The following is a 16,910-nucleotide window of genomic DNA, read 5'->3' as shown; positions in this document are numbered from 1 at the left end:
GATGAAGGAAGTTCTAACAGTGTTGATATTAGCGAATGGGCTTCCATCAACTCTGTTTAAGCAGATGGTCTAGATAAGATTGCTGTCTTTCTCAATTGTTTCATAAATGCATTAATCCTAATCTTCAGGTGTCATTGAAAGGTGTTCATGGAAGATAAGGTGAATAGTAATATTGATAGATTATTTTGGTTTTGATGGAATAATGGGCAATCGTGAAGAATGAAAAGGACCAGACAATTAAACATGTTGTTTAAATGTAGCTGAAAACATTGGCCCATATTTTGTGGTCAGGGGCAAAGTGATGGTGTTCCACACTGACCTCGAAGTAAGCTTTCCACAAAGATCTAGCCACCTCTGCAGTGTGGAGTTTCTCCTTCTAGAAATTAATTTGAATTTGGTTCCATGTCAAGGGGATCTTAAGGCATCCAGCAATAGTGTTATCACCAAGTAAAGTAAGCAGACAATCACATTGAGCAATTCTCACGAACAGCAAACCAGGAAGTTAATAGCACTGATTATCCTTTACTTTTAATATCATTTTACAGAGAATGAAATAAAAATTGGGAGATAAACATGGAATTAAGGTAGAAGCTGAAAAATCGTACACTTTAATTAATATATTATTTTAAAGATATGTGGATTTATTTTACAATAGTGGCAAAATTTGACATTCCACAAATATGATATTAGGTTTTCGGGGCCAGAGAGGTTGTTTAGCAGCAATTATGAACTTAATATGCTGTTAAAAGCCCAGATGCACCTCATTCAATGAGCTGTAAGTTATTCAAGGGCGGAATCTTCTGTTCGGTGAGCGCGTAAAATAACTCAGGGTGGCATCAGGTGTGCGTCCCGATGTCACCCCGTGTCATTCACATTCTCAGGTCATCAGGCGCGCAGCTGACTCAGCTGCGCACCCGCCAACCTGTCAACGGCCTATTAAGGCCATTAAAAAACTAATTGAAATCATTAATGGACCTGCCCGTTCAACCTTAAGGTTAGCAGGCAGGTCAGGAGCCCTGGCAGGCTTCTGGAAAAGCATGAAACCTCATCCACGGGCAGGATGAGGTTTCATGAGTGATTGAAAATCTCAGAATATCTCAAAATATAAGTTACGGACATGTCCCAACTCAGTGTCACATGAGGGGACATGGCAGCGATATTTTTTTCTCATTTTTATTTGAAGTTTCAAACCTGAGTTGATCTCACTGAGGTAGCACTTTGCCTCAGGGAGATCTGTGTGCTCTCCCGTGCACATGCGCGAAAGGGTGCACTCCCGCTCAGGGGATCCCTCCCCGCCCGCACAGGGAGCGCATAACACTTCCTGGCAAACGTCACGCTGGGCGAGCCTTAATTGACCTGCCCACGTAAAATGTCAACACGCCCCCGATCGGGAGCGCCAATTGGGAATGCGCCCGCTCCCGCACATGCCCCCCCCCCGACAGCGGTGGGGGGGAAATGTTACCCCAAGGGTTTGCATAGTGTAGAAGTGGGAGTATGAGTTTAGTGATTTTTAATTGATTGCAGTCTGTGAGGACATCAACAGTGCACCTGATGGAGAAGCACAGAATCACCGGTAGTAACTTCTGCATGATAGCATTTAACTGGGTATGCGTGGACTCCAGAAGTCAAGTTTCAGAGGAGTGATGGTGAACGTTCACAGTTTAGTTATTATGACTGCAAAATCCAACTTTTTACATTTTGTGATGAATTGTGACCCAGTTATTACATTTGGAGGTTCAGTACCTTATTATGGATGTAACTGGTATTAAATAATAATGATACTGAACTACTCATAGCTGATATATAGCCCCTTTATTGCTTTGGGTATAATAATTATTTTGTTACAGTTTTACAGACCCTTGAACATAAGAGTTGCCCTTGTTGGAGTTGAAGTTTGGACTGACATGGATAAGTGTTCAATAACTGGAGACCCATTCACTACACTCAATGAATTTCTTGACTGGAGGAAAATGAAACTACTGTCCCGTAAACCACATGACAATGCCCAGCTCGTGAGGTAGGTACTGTCAAGTATCATTCTGCAATAGCTGAAGTGGACAAGATTGAAATTGCGCTATATTCTTAATAAATCATGTGCTTGCACTGTTTTCTCTGATACAGTAATGTTGCTGGTTCAGTCCCATGTGTTTCCTCGACATTTTGATGTTGATAACTTTGTATTTCAACCAATAGTGAAAGTAAGAAGGAACACAAGAACAGGAGGAGGCCATTTAGCCCTTCGAGCCTGACTCACCATTCATTAAGATCATGGTTGATCTGTATCTTAACTCCATTTGCCCACTTTGGTTCCATAATCTTTAATACCCTTGTGTCACAAAAATCAATCAAGCTTAATTTTGAAGTTCACTCCAATGTATGGAAACATCCAAATTATTCCACATAATCATTTTAATCTATATTAAGATCTCATTGAGATACGAGCTACGTGTATTAACCAGAATGAGAGTGACATGCACTATAAAACAGGCCTATATCCACTCCACCACGTCAACACTGCATGTCATTATACATTAAAGTGCCACTTCAGAACTTTTGAGTTTCAGCAAGCCTCCTGAAGTTCTTAAGAAGAGGTTTTAATTCAAATCCTTGAAATGCCCAGATTCTGAGGTGAGTTTCTATTCTTACCATAAAATGACTGCGAGCTCTTGATGATTAGAATTTCGGATGTCTCTCCACTCCCCACACACACACACACACACACACACACACACACTTTGTTTACAGACAGGTGTTTAATGAAAGTGGAATTAACACAGGTTGATTACTGAAACACAGGAGTAGAAGAGAAAGCTAAAACCGAATTTACAGAGTTACGATCCACCATACACCTCAGCTGTGGCTCAGTTCATAGCACCCTCGCCTTTGAATCAGAGGGTTGTGGGTTCATGTCCCACTCCCGGAAACCAAGAACTGTGATTGTACTCGAAAGAGTTGCTTGTGCATTCTAATGACATAATTAGACTGTGACTTTGCCTCTGTAATTAGGCCCCACTTTGACTGAGGCAGACAGATGTCCCAAAGCCAGAAATAATCAGTTAACATGGCTTTGCATTATGACTGATTCAGGAATGGAATCTGGAAATTCCTGAACCCGTTCTTAACACCTCCCTGCTTGCCCTTTGGGTCAGCTGGGTTAAAATCAGGGCTTAATTCGCTGACTCTTGATGATAACTAAGGGTGACTAATAAATGCTGCTTTGACAGTGTCATCCATATTCCAAGAAAAAAATATTTAAAAGTTGCTCCACACATGTACTGTCGAGGCCAATTTGCACAAAATATCAACACCGACGTTACAGCTGGTTTAAAGGGAGATCAGCTGCACTGTTAGTACATAAATGTAGAAGAATGGTGTGCCTTAATTACAATCCAAGTTTGCAATATAAAAACAGCTTAAGTTGCTAATCGTGCAGGACAAATTATCTCTAGCAGCACCTCATCAGTTTACAGAACGCTACTACTCGTAACATTCTCCAACTACTGAAAAGGCTGAGCTGAGACTGAACTCAGAGGTTGACTAATGGAGGTAGACCACATGAACAGTTCTCACGAAAGGTATTTACATAAAGTCTCGTGTGGCTCTGCATGTGCCAAATCACAATGGGGAAGAGAGGTGTTAGCAAGGAACAGCAATCTAAAGCAAACAGCAGCTCATAAATTAAGTTCTCAGAAGCGAAGAATAAGTGGGTTTAATTGGAATCCTCCTTATTCATGTTTAAACCATTTCCTGTTCATTGGAAAATATGAGATTCTGATGATAATTAACAACAGGGGCCTTTTAGAATGAATGTTATTGCAATCAAAAGAAGAGCTGAAAATGGACATTAAATTAGTTTCAGGTCAATTCCTCTGTTACAGTAGCAGACAGAGGAATATCGCATGAACATTGTCTGCTAATGTCACGAGTACTCATTTCTAGACTATAGAGTTAAATACTGCTATTTTTCAATTTTCTTGCTAATTCTCTCCTGAGTGCTTTGATTCCTTGCTAGTCTGATTCCACAGGCAGCAAGGATGTGAGATTTAACAGAGATTATCGGCAGGCAGTTTAAGCGTGGGGTCTTTGTGGGCAAATCCAAACTTGTTCTCAACAATTGCTTTTACAGCAAGAGTCACTAGATAATAATGAAGACTGGAACTTTTCCCACTCTAATCCAGGATGCCAAAGCCAATTGTAGCACCTCTAGTACAGTCCTGCTGAGATCAGCTAACTCAGCACAAACAAGGAATCAATCCTAATCTTTATGGCTCAGTTTATTGAAACATCAAGTGAGGCTGTAATTTGAATCCGATGGCATCAAAGGAGTAATATATCCACATGTCAACTCACTGCCTGAATTTTGTACAAGGTATTTTTTAATTTTAGGACTTAAAGCTTGCCATTTTCTTGATTTACAGTCATTCTATAATCCATACTATTTAAGAATAAACCCTATGCAATTCGAAGGGATAGTAACGAGCTTAAAATGCACAGTTAATTTATTATACTATAATTTAGGATGAGCTATTAGAAAACCTGAATAAGTTTGTTTTTATGGTTGAAATCCTGCAAAAGTATAATTATCTTTTTCTGTTCATTAAGTCAAACAATGAAATAAAAATGGCTACAAAATCTCAGGTCTTTTCTTCTGAAAAATGTAAAACTAAATTACCCCATAAACTTTAAAGGAAATAACTCATTAATTCCGCATCCTTATTTTTAAGTGACGGTTTGTCCCAAGACCACAGATGGAATTCAGTTTCCCCACTGGAAGTGGGCTGGGAGGTTATTGGAGAGCTGACATATAATTAGGTGGGAAAGTGTAGGGTGGAGAGCCCATCACCTTCCCACTCAACCATAATCAGCCAGGGTGGGTAAAGACAAGGGTGGCCTATCCACCCAGAGGCCATTTGCAGTCCTTAAGTGGTCAATTCATGGCCACTTAAGGGCCTCAAAACACCACCACTGGTAGAACGCCCTGGCAACCTCCCTGCTGGCTCAGGGTTGGTGGTGGGGGAGGGGGAAGAGGAGGGGGAGGGGGTCAGGCTGGTCACGCACCCTGTGGCCCGCAAAGGTTCCCTCAGCACATTGTGGGACTGAATTTAATGTCTGCAGCGATGTCCCCGTCCACCGGACTAAACGCTGGTGGAGACCCCGTCACAGCCATTTCTGACAGGTTTAACTGGCAATCAGGCAGCTAACTGCCTGCCATTGGGATTTCAAGGCCTCCTAAAGGCAAAGAACCAAGCGCAGCCAGCCAATCAGAGGACCCGCAGCTCTTCAGCCCCTGCAGCACCTTTGGGAGCGGTGACCAATGGTAATACTGTGGCAGGTCCTAAAGCAGCAGCAATGATGGAGGCCCCAGGAGAGAGGCAGTGGGGTGGACCTGCTGGGGCTAATCAGGCAGACCCCAGTCAGGGGGGAGAGGTTGGGTTACATGGACTGGTGGTGGGGAATTGTACTGCAAAGGATCATTCTCAAATTAACATTATACTTGTTTTTCACAAGTTACGTGTATTTATTAGATCATTTACATAAAGCACTTCTTGGACAGTTATCCTATTGTATTGATTCCTGTGAAAAATAGTCCGATAGCTAAAATCTCTGCAGCAATTAGTTATGCTGATGGGGTTCGCAAGATATCACTGCATATAATTATTCTGTGATCCACTGGCTCATGAGTGACAGTTATATCTCAGACCCCATATCATTAGATCTGGCTCCACATGGAAAAAGTACTGGATGTGAAATATACCAATGAACAATTCTCACAATTGAAAGCCAGGACTCTTAACTGAGAGTAGGGAACGTTGCTGTTTCTTATTACAGCTTTGAGGAATGCAGCCAGCAAATTTCACTCTGTACACATTCAAAACAAATGCTGTCTCCACTCCAGCCGTACACACTCCTTCACTGTCGCTGGGTCAAAATCCTAGAACTCTCTCCCTAACAGCACTGTGGGTGTACCTGTACCACATGGACTGCAGCGGTTCATGAAGGCAGCTCGCCACCACCTTCTCAAGGGCAACTAGGGATGGGCAATAATTTCTAGCCTAGACAGCGACGCCCACTCCCCATGAATGAATTTGAAAAAGAACTCCGAGTGTGGCAGTGTGTCATCCAGGAAAAAAATGAATGTTAACATTAAAATGATGCATTCTAGTAAATTTTAGAGGTTTAACCTACAATTAGTAGAAGTTTAATGATGTTACAAAAAATAGGAAAAGCAAATAACTTTTGGATTTGGATTTATCTGTGTTTAACAGATACCAGAATAGTCATTCTTCCTTCACAAAGAAGCTCTTCCCTGCCCTGTACCTGACTGCCACTCTGAATTGTGGACTAGGGGAAAAAAAAAGTGCATTAATTGAAAAACTTTGCGGGCAGAATTTTGAACTTGGCAGGCGGGTTCGGCGGGGGGCAGGCGGGAAGCCGACTGCCGCCCGCGATCGGCACCGCACCCTGATTTCACACTGGCGAGCCAGTTAAGGCCCGCCCAGAGTGAAACGCGAGCAGCGGCGCTAAGCACAGCCTGTGCGGGGGGCAAGCGGAGAGCGTGAACTTCACACATGCGCGCGAGTGAGCGCTGCATAATCCCCTGAGGCACTGAGCTGCCTCAGGAGATGAAGAGACACAAAAAAATTTTTTTAAAAATAAAAATGTAATAAAACATGTCCCCTCATGTGACTCTGTCACATGAGCAGAGACATGTTATTAATGCAAAACTAAAGTTTTATTTTTATTTGCTTTTGAAAACCTCATCCTGCCTGTGGATGAGGCTTCCAAAAAAAATGCAAAGGCCGCTTGGCTTTTTCGCTTGCCTGCCAACTGGTAGGTTGGACAGGCAGCGAAAACTTAACGTTAATTGATAACTTAATGGCCTTAACAAGCCTTTTAATTGTTGGCGTGCGCGCTGCCGGCTCTGGCGCGTGCCGGATGACCGAAGTATCGCGCAACTGCGCGTTGATGGCACGCTCGGCCAACATCAACGCGCATCATTTCATGCTCGAGTGGGTCAGGCATGTGCCCGCCCGCTGAGCGAATATTTCTGTCCCATAGAATAAATATATCCAAAAGAACGATAGAAATTTACTGCAGCAAAGCACGCCTGGACTACTCCATGCTCTTTTTCATATGGAATATGCCGTGGGATCATTGACATCCACCTGGAGAGGAAGGCAAAATCTTAATTTAGTACATGGCCTGAAAACAGTGCAGCACTCCCCGAGAACTGTGCTGGAGCTCCAGTCCCGTTTATGTACTTCTATTATTAATTAGAATTCGTAATCAACAAAATGCTCACCAAATATTTCAGGCTTACCCGAAAAATCTTCCAAAATTCAATTTGTTGGCTTTTTGTTTTGGTAAAAGCAGAAACAATTTAAATTAGGGTAAAGGAAGAATCTCTCTCTCACTCTATACCAGGTTTTCTAAAACAGAATCCTGCCAATATTAAAATCTCACCATGTGCAAAAGGTGAACTCATTTTCCCTTTCTTCAACAAGAAAGGCTGGCTGGTTAGCTATGTCGCTGAGCTAAAAAAAAAAATCAGCTGATAATTTATGAAAGTTACCTTAAAATGTTATCCTGCAGCATATTTTCAAATGATTTAAATAACCTGAAAAATCCTTTTCCATCCTAATGCAATAAAGCATCAAAATATTAATTTCAGAATCAAACTCAGACTATTGAGATATGTTGAGGCATAATTATAGAATCGTACAGCACATAAGAAGGCTGTTATTGTGCCTTTGCCATCTGTTTGAATGAGCTATCCAAATAATCCCACACCTCTACTCTTACCCTTGCAAATGTTCCCTTTTCGAGTGTGCATCCTGTTCCTTTTTAAAACTTACTATTGAATATGTTTCCATTACTCTCTCAGGCAGCACATTTCAAGCCACCTCATGACATTAAAAGTAAAATCTCCTAATCTCTAATATGGTTCTTTTGCTAATAATCTTAAATCTGCAACCTTTGCTTACTGACCTTCCTGCTAATGGTCAGTGAAAGCAATTCAATCAAAACGCCTCATAATTTTGAATGTCTCTATTTAATTTCCCCATAACTTTTGCTGTAAGGAGAACAATCCCACTCTCTCTTGTCTTTTCACATAACTGAAGTTCATCATTCACTCATAATAAAACTACTTTAATTTAGTATTGTTTTTGTATTCATTCTCGGAATGTCGGAATCACAAATACAGCTGGCACTTGCTGAGAGTGGTGGATATTCCCCAGCAGTTCGGAGTTCAGTTAAGAGTGAACCACATTGATGTGGGATAGGAGTCACATATCGGCCAGACCTGATGTGAGGGTGGTAGGTTTCCTTCCCTAAAGGGCATGAGTGAACCAGTTGGGTTTTTATTTCATCTCACAGTCACCTTTTATGACACCAGCTTTTCTTCAAATTTCCAGGTTTTTCAGATTGACTCCTCAAACTACCATGGTGGTTTTATGGGCTGATGTCCTGTGGGTTATTAGTCTAGGCTTCTGGATTACTAGTCCAGTAACATAATCATTACACTATCATATCCAAACTTGAGAAATATATACATTTTTAACTTTTGATTTGTAACAGGACCTTATTTTAGACATTGGAAATTTAAAAGTGGCGGATGAAAAATTTGGGGGATTGTATTTTGGGCAATTTGATTGGTTTGTTTAATTTGCCTTATGCTTTGTAAGAAATTGGTATGTGGCAGAATTCCAAACAATATATTGGAATCGGAATTTGTCTACATATCAGCCAATTAGTTAGAAATAATCAACATTGAGCTGGAGTTAGGTACATCAATTAATCAACAACTCCCTCAATATAATTAATAGGAAAGGCTTTTATTCAATAAACTTTAAGATGGTATATCATGGCAAACACCCTATCATGTACCTTAATGCCTATTACCTAGGAATCCGTTGTGATCCTTACACTAGAATTGATGACTCAAGACCATTTTTATGAGTGGTTGATTAGTGATCAGAGCTATCACCTGCGATCATGGCTTATGATGCAGTACTTTATTCAGTCAATATTGCTCTTTTCAGCTGATTAACTGTCTGTCCTTATAAATAATAGATATTTGGGGAAGATATAACTGAGCTGATGACTAATGGAGCTACGCTCCACAAGTTATAATCTTCAGGGCAAGAGAAAAAGGGAAAAATAGAATGGTATAAAACAATATTATGAAACTGAAACAGTTTTCTTAACGATTAATTGACTAATAACTGTCCTGTTTTGTTTCTGTAATTGTGGGAACAGCTGATAGTGTTAGTTGTCAAAGAATGGACTTCCCACCAGAAGGCCCAAATTTCAATCCCAGCCTCAGCCCTGCCGCTATTACTGAACAAATAGGAAGCACAAAAGTTATGAGAAAAGTTAGTTAACCAAATTGTTTAACTTCAGACTATGATGAAGTCTCTTTGTTATCTATTTGCAGTGGGGTGTACTTCCAGGGAACAACCATTGGAATGGCACCAATAATGAGTATGTGCACAGCAGAGCAGTCAGGAGGGATTGTTATGGTGAGTAGTGATCAGAAAAATAGCGAATGGTCTAAACTAGAATCTGCCTATTTCTGTCGGACACATTAATCTTATAACTTTAACAATAGAGATTGAATGACCACACAATTTTTTTACTTCTGAGACCTAAGTTCAAATGCAGTCCAGTTGCTGGTTTTAAGTCCTTTCTCTCTTGATTGTGGACAGCCTAAATGATACGGATGTGACCAGTTTCAGTGCGGTTTCTGCTGAGGACATGTCCACAGCATAAAATGGCAAACAACCTGGTATTAATTTGCAGTTTTATCCAGAGAGGATATCTTGGGCAAAATTTTGTGGCCCCTCCCACCAGCGGGATTTTCCAGTCCCGCCGAAGTCAAGGGCATTTTGGATGGCTCGCCTCATTTCCTAGCCCTGCCCCCGCCATGATGGGGCTGTAAAATTCCGCCCCTTGTGTTGGAAATGCAAATGTACAGTTGCAGGGAGAGAAGAAGATAATTTTCTAGAGTTTGGTTAAGGAACATTATTCGATTAGTTTGAGAAGCCTTTAACCTTCAACACCATTTTCCCTGATGGTACAAACATTCACCTAATAATATCTTTCAGAATCCCAGATTTCCCAAAGAGGTTATTGTTTGCTGTTACTCAGTATAAGTTGTGGTAATTTTTCAGACTTAAAATCTATTGTTAAAACATTCTGTGTATGTGTTCTCACTTAAGAAATTTCCCAATTCTTCCTTTTCAGTCCTTTCTTGGTAGAACTGGTAAGTCGATTTGTATGTAGTCCAGGAGTGGGATACTTGACTCCTGGGAAATATAGGGGAAGCTGCCTGTTTAATAAGATATCTATTTTGATAGGGTCGCTGTACAGCAGATTGCCATGTTCTACGCTACAATTTTCTGGGAATTGTTTATCTGGCACCACAAAGCAAGTTATATTTCTTTTCCCCCCCTTGTAGTTTCATAACTTGTTGGTGACTAGACTTCCTAAAGGAATACATTACATTTATAATGCAAAATTTAAAGAACTAGTTTCCAAAATGCTGTTTTCACAATAAGCTTATTAAAACAATATTTTATAACCCTCGTGTGTTCAACTTTCTATTGCTTTAATCATTTGTTCTCAAATCCACTAATTGTCAAAAAGTAATCATCTTAACATGATTCTGAAGCCATTTATTTAAGTATCAACAGATTTCCTATATTTCCTTAAGGAGTCAAATTAAAACTTTTGAAAGCCTGAATCAGGTCATACTTTTTCTTGCCATTTCTCTTGATAAGTAACAATGCATCAACTTTTGTTTATTCTGGAACTGAGCCGCATTTTTAGCTTTCACTTTAGAACTATAAATTATGTAATAATAATTAAAATAATTGTTACCATTTGCATATGAATCATAAAATCCATAAGAGAATTGAAGTGTAGAAGAGTGGTCAAATTATTTATTTTACTAAAAGACAATATTAACACTGCAGTCTTCTGCTGAATGACTAGTTCAATACCAATTTATTAGCTTGATGTTAACTTAAGTCAAGGTGCAGTATGATTATACTACAATTTTGTGTTAATGCAAAGTGATTTCTATGTTTAATCAATACAAAAATTGCAGCATAGCTAAAAAATGAAGTTGCTAAATCGATAGTACATCCAGTCCTAGTAAACACTCTGAGGCCATCTCAAAGAAGTAGTCTCACAATACTTTGGCTTTGTAACAACTGCAGAGTATATTGTTGGGCCACTTCAGAGCTATTTATTTTTTAAAAATTATCTTTTAGTTTAAGTCCAGCCAGTTCTTCCCTGACATGGAAATGTAACCATCAGTTGGATGACAGTAGGTGAACTCTGTGCATGCATGTCTGCGTAGAGGTCAACTTGACTGGCCATAAAGTGATGCAGAGCTGATTGTATAACTCATCACTGGCAGCTCCAATCCACTTCAATTAGGTGCAACAGGATACAAGGGGAAAGGTCAAGTTGTTAGTGAACATTAGCTGAAGCATTTCTGTTACAATTCCAACTGAATTGTTAATTAACATTAATATATGGTGCTCATGCTATGTTTATACCTATGCTGGATTGAAAGTATGATGCGGATGTAAAGTCTATGCAGTCTGTAAATATCCGTCACAATGGCTTTCAAAATAGCCATGGTCTTCGAGATGTATTTTTCACCTTATTAGAAAGTTTTGCCTATTCAACTTCTCCACCATTTACCCTGGCAATTGTTCCAGGGTCAACTAAATTGACAGAGCTTTGGTGGTAGAATTGGCTAAGAAATTGCGGGCAAAATAACAATAAGCTTAATGCGCACATGTTATTGGTGTGTAAATGGTCTAGCAGTCTGTGGCATGGAAGAGGTACCCTGTGAGTTGTGAATTGCCACAAATCGCTGGGTGTTTCACTGTTAGCCTGTCGCAAACAGGATCTTGTCACTAATCCCTCTGTGGAACTGAGAAATTGCTGCATTAGCACATTAATTAAGAATTAAACTTGCCAGTGAATGTTAGGTCTGGTACTTAACAGCTTAAGGATCCTTTCAATGATTAGATTTGTGTTCCTGTAATGCTATTCAACCTCAGGAGCCCAAAAGGGGAACAGTTGAAACTGTGGAATCTCATTACTGTTGGTACGAAATTGTTCTGAGATTTTTTTTTAATTTTACACTTTTTTATTTCTGTTTACTTTTTTTCTGTATTTTTTTTTGTTTTTTCTTAATCCAGTCTATCTTTCTCTGACTCTGACAATGTCACACAGCTTAAATATGCTTATGCATATTTAAGTTCACAATTGGGTGAATGCATTTATTTTTTTGAAAGAATAATGATTGGTTAGGGGCTAGTGCAATGATTTCCCAGCCCATTTCCCACCGACACCTGGCCAAAATCCACCAAAAACCAACAAAATCCCTGTTCCAATATTATGTGACAGATAAGTGTGTATTTAAATAATGTTGGTGAAAATGCCCGGGTTTATCATATTTGTATGTTTAGGTGATAGCCACCCATCTCCTCATTGTATGCAGACTTCTGTGGTGAATTTAGGTGGACTAGATAGGCATACTAACTTTTCCAACTATGAAGGTAAGGTAAAAAGGTTTTGGGAGAAGCCATCATCTACAGCCCTACTGATCTCCAGATCTTTGAGATGTCATTTTACCACTCGATTCAGAATTGTTTTGTGTATGTGTGGGGTGGGGGGGGGAGTGGAGTGCTGGTTAAGTAACAGTATAACAGAGAGAGTATTAACAAGCTCATTAACATCCAAATAGAAGTAAATAAAGCTTTATTGTTTCATGTCTATAGTGTTTGTCTTAGTGATAGCACTCTCACATCTAATTCAAAAGTAATGAGATTAAGGCCCAGCTCATGATTTGAGCACGCAATCTAAGCTGATGTTTCAGTGCTGTACTGATAGGGTGCTAAACTGATGGGGTGCTGCATCGTCAGAGGTTCCTATCTATTGGATGACGTCTTATACACTTATTACACCTGTACAGATGGATGTATAAGATCCCACAGCACTATTCAAAGAAAAGTAGGAGAGTTTTCCCAGTGTACTGGCTAGCATTTTCCCTCAAAAACCACCAAAAGCATATTATCCAGTGATTTATTTTACTGCAGTTTGTGGACCTGACATGCTGACATAATAATGATAACTACACATAAAAAATAGTTCATGGGTTGTAGAAAACTTTGTGACTTTCTGAGGACATCAAAGTTGCTACATAAATGCAAGTTCTTTCTTTATAAACTGACAAATATCAAGCAATGTTTTGGCCAGAGTTCTTTCCAACAAAAACAATGTGAACTTTTTCTGCAGCCTGTTGCAAGATGCCAGAATATTGTTTTAATGACAACAGTTGTGGCCACTCATAAATAACCATAGGGAACACTAAAATATGTTTTTTTTTCTCACTTAATTCCTCTGTGCTGTGAATCATAGCAGTTGATTAATTATTGGGCAAGATTTCAGGAGAAAGTGGTTTCAAAACTGTGCAAATACCTTTATGTGACATTAGTTTTCCGTTTGTTCTATTACTTGCAAAATAAAACATAAAAGGGGAGTCACAATTAACATTAAAAGTATCATTAGTAGATTAAAATGGATGGACACACTAATGCTAAATAGTAAAATAAGAAGAATCCAAATAGAATTGAGTCGACTAGAAAACACGTGTTACTCGAGAGTAGGGCCGCAAAATTGGGTTGCATGGTGCCTGTATTTTCAGTGTTAAGGGTGCAGTTCGGGTCCAAAATGACAGCTGCACTGAACACCATTTTAGTGAGGTTGTTAACGTGGGCACTGGAGTGTGTGCTGAAATGATTTAGAGCTGTCAGATTGTGGTCAGTCAGTATATAATGCGGATTGGACTCCGATGGTGCCATTTTCAAACTCAATGCTCCAGCTGACGCCCTCTGTTAACCTCACATAGTTGAGCATGTGTTCAGCAGCAAAAAGGCTCCCCCCTCCTCCACCAGCACTATTTAAAGGGATCAACCTGTTTTATATTAGTTTCTCATTGGACATCACAGGGGGTGCGGGGGATGGATATCGGAGGGGCAGGCTGGACATCTTTGGGAGGTCAGACATCGATCTGTACATCATGGGGGTCATAGATTATGGGGGGTTGGGAGTTGCACACCTTGTGGGGATTGGGAATAGCTGGATGGTCAGACATTGCTAAGGGGTCAGACATTGTTGCGGGGTGGGGGTCAGACATCCCCAGAGGGTTCAGACATCCCTGGGAGGTCACACGTCCTGGGGGAGGGGTTGTTGGTCAGACATTGCTGGGGGAGGTGGGTCGGACATTGCAGGGCACTCCAACACCCTGTCAGCCTGTGCTTTGTCAATCACAGGGCTCCAATCGAGGTAAGCTTGTTGGTTCTGGGAAAGCATTCCTCCTCAGCTCAACCCAGCCCAAAAGAAGTGATGTAAATCCGTAACTCCTGGATCAGCCTTTCCCTTCTCTTTTCACATGGCGGGATTCGCAAAGCCCCAGGAAACCTAGCCTCCACTAGTTAATTTTTTAAAAATTGGTAAAATGGAGGCCTTAGCCTCCCTAAAAGATTTTGGTGATTAGCCCATCCCCTGAGAGAAGGTTGGTCATCTGAACTCCCCCCCCACCCCAACCCACCAACCTGCCTCTGTTAAGATCAGAAATGGGTGGGTTGGGGTCAGATTCGAGAATTTAAAAATCACTTTTAAAAATCCTACCAGCTCCTAGCCCACTCCTGCTTGGGGTTAAAATTGCCCCCACCCCCATGTGTTTCACTGGTGCTATTTTTCTTTTTTTCATTCCTTCAACACTGAACTCTCAGGATAAAAAAACAAGCAAAAAAGCAAACTGAGTCCAATATGAATCTGTTTCAAAATCAGGAAATTAGATAGAAATGGACAGAATGCTAACAACTAGCAAAAAGAATTGATCTCCAACCACCTAAACTTGCCCTGAACTAATTCCCAACAAACCAGCTATGCTCCCTAAAAGGATGAGCTGGTAAGGTATCAATCCCCAGATTTATAGATTTCAGTTATTCTTTATACATGCTTTCTCTGTATTTCTAATGAATACATTTTTTTTAATGTCTGCCTATATTCTTGTAAATCTACCTTCCATTATAAACGCATGTCAGTAGCTTGTCAATCCATGCTGGCCCCATTATTCTTAAAGTACTCTTCATGATAGGTTTTAAACTTTAAGTACTTGACATAATTGTGAGGATTAATGATAAATTTTTTCTTGGCCAACTGAAAAGAATTGGAGACTGAGCCATGCTGGATTAGTTCATTTCAGCTGAGTTAGCAGCAAGAGTACTAAAGTTGGCCTCAGCATCTTGGAAAAGGGTGGAGGGAAATCAGCCAAGGTTCCTGATTGCTTTTCAGTGATCTTTATGTTTTGTGTGAGTGAGCATGTTTGTAGAGTTAAGTGCAGGATCAGGCTCAAATGTATTGATTCTCTGAATATAACAGCCTGCCTCAAGCCATGAAGCATATCCACAGGGGTGAGAAACTGGGGCAGCCAATGCCTCTGGAATTGTGCCCCAGCATGAATGAGCATTTTCAATATGGAGGAGATAATGGGGAGAATATTAGAAGGGAAAGGACCCCTAGCCACTTCTGATTGCTATCCAGTGATCTCCGCTGTTAGAAAATGCACATTTGTGGGTTTTGGCTATGAAGTCACGTCTCAGCATGGGTCAAAGCTTCAGGAGAGGAAAAGTTTTGGCAGGAAAAGTTTAACAGGGAGACTCTTCTTTTCTTATACATGTTGGAAACCATTGGCTTCAGTTTGTACACTTATTGAACTTGCTGCAGATGTTTATTAATTATTTAATAAATATTTCTTCTTTCATTCTGAAGACTAACAGAGATGTAAATTATATTTTAAAATCAGCGATGATATATTTGGCCCACCCTGGTACCAGTGCCGACTCACCAAACTATATCCAACATATTTCATAAGTTTTCTCAATTTTCTTGTTTTAAAAAACATACATTTTTAAACTGACTTTGTTAGATTGGTTTACTTAATTCTAAAAAATTAGAACCACCATTGCTGCATAGAAAAAGATCATAATGGAAATATGAACTAAAATATACAGCCAGCATGAAATAAAATATAACCTGCAGAGTTAAGTTTTTTTTTTAATTCTCCTATCCAGAATAGATTAATTTGCTTCAACATGACACATTTTGTTGCCTGTACAAAATCCTTGCAACACCCATTGGAACTGACATCAATCCTAAAATTCACATAGAATTTCCACACAGGGCCTCCCAATCTCTTCTGTACCTTCAATGGGAGGCCAATGTAACTGGCTGTTTATGCCATTCCTCTGCCTCTTCTGCTAATGTTTCACTGAACCTATGACAGGAGATTCAGATAACCCTGAAGGAAATACCACCTCATAATCTTACAACAAATTTATATTCCTTTGAGGCACAAAAAACCCAGCAGGAGAGGTGATCCAACCATGGCTAAGAAGAGATGTTAAAGATTGTATTAGATCAAAGGAAGAGGTTTATAAATTCGCCAAAAAAAAGCTGTAAACATGAGGATTGGGAGATTTTAGAATTCAACAATGAAGGGCCAAGAAACTGATAAAGAAAGAGAAAATAGAATATGAAAGTAAACTAGCGATGTAACATGAGACCAGACTGTAAAAGCTTCCATATGTATGTAAAAAAGGGAAAGATTAACAGTAACAAATGTGGGCCCACTACAGACAGAGACAAGTGAACCTAAAATGGCAGAGAAACTAAATGGGATTTCCCAGTCCCCACTACAGCGGGTTTAATAGCAGGCAGGAGGTAACATCCAGCGGGAGCTGAAAAATCAGTTTCCCATCAGCATAAAATGATGGCGGGAACCCAAATTCCCACCCATCATGGCAGATTGCCATTCC

At 40.1% G+C, this 16,910-nt stretch overlaps 1 protein-coding gene across 3 annotated transcripts in view; it reads left to right on the top strand.

Moving 5' to 3' along the window:
• adam12a (ADAM metallopeptidase domain 12a) overlaps window positions 1–16,910 on the top strand; it is a 445,440-nt gene that overhangs the window by 319,656 nt on the left and 108,874 nt on the right. For all 3 annotated transcript variants that reach the window (XM_078564869.1, XM_078564868.1, XM_078564867.1), the window contains exons 9-10: window positions 1,848–2,017; window positions 9,440–9,524. In XM_078564869.1, the coding sequence (XP_078420995.1) occupies window positions 1,848–2,017; window positions 9,440–9,524 (255 nt within the window). The remainder of the gene's footprint in view (window positions 1–1,847; window positions 2,018–9,439; window positions 9,525–16,910) is intronic.

The sequence above is a fragment of the Cetorhinus maximus genome, chromosome 20, assembly GCF_964194155.1.
Source record: "Cetorhinus maximus chromosome 20, sCetMax3.hap1.1, whole genome shotgun sequence".
NCBI lineage: Eukaryota > Metazoa > Chordata > Chondrichthyes > Lamniformes > Cetorhinidae > Cetorhinus > Cetorhinus maximus.
This window is presented reverse-complemented; position numbering and strand designations above follow the sequence as displayed.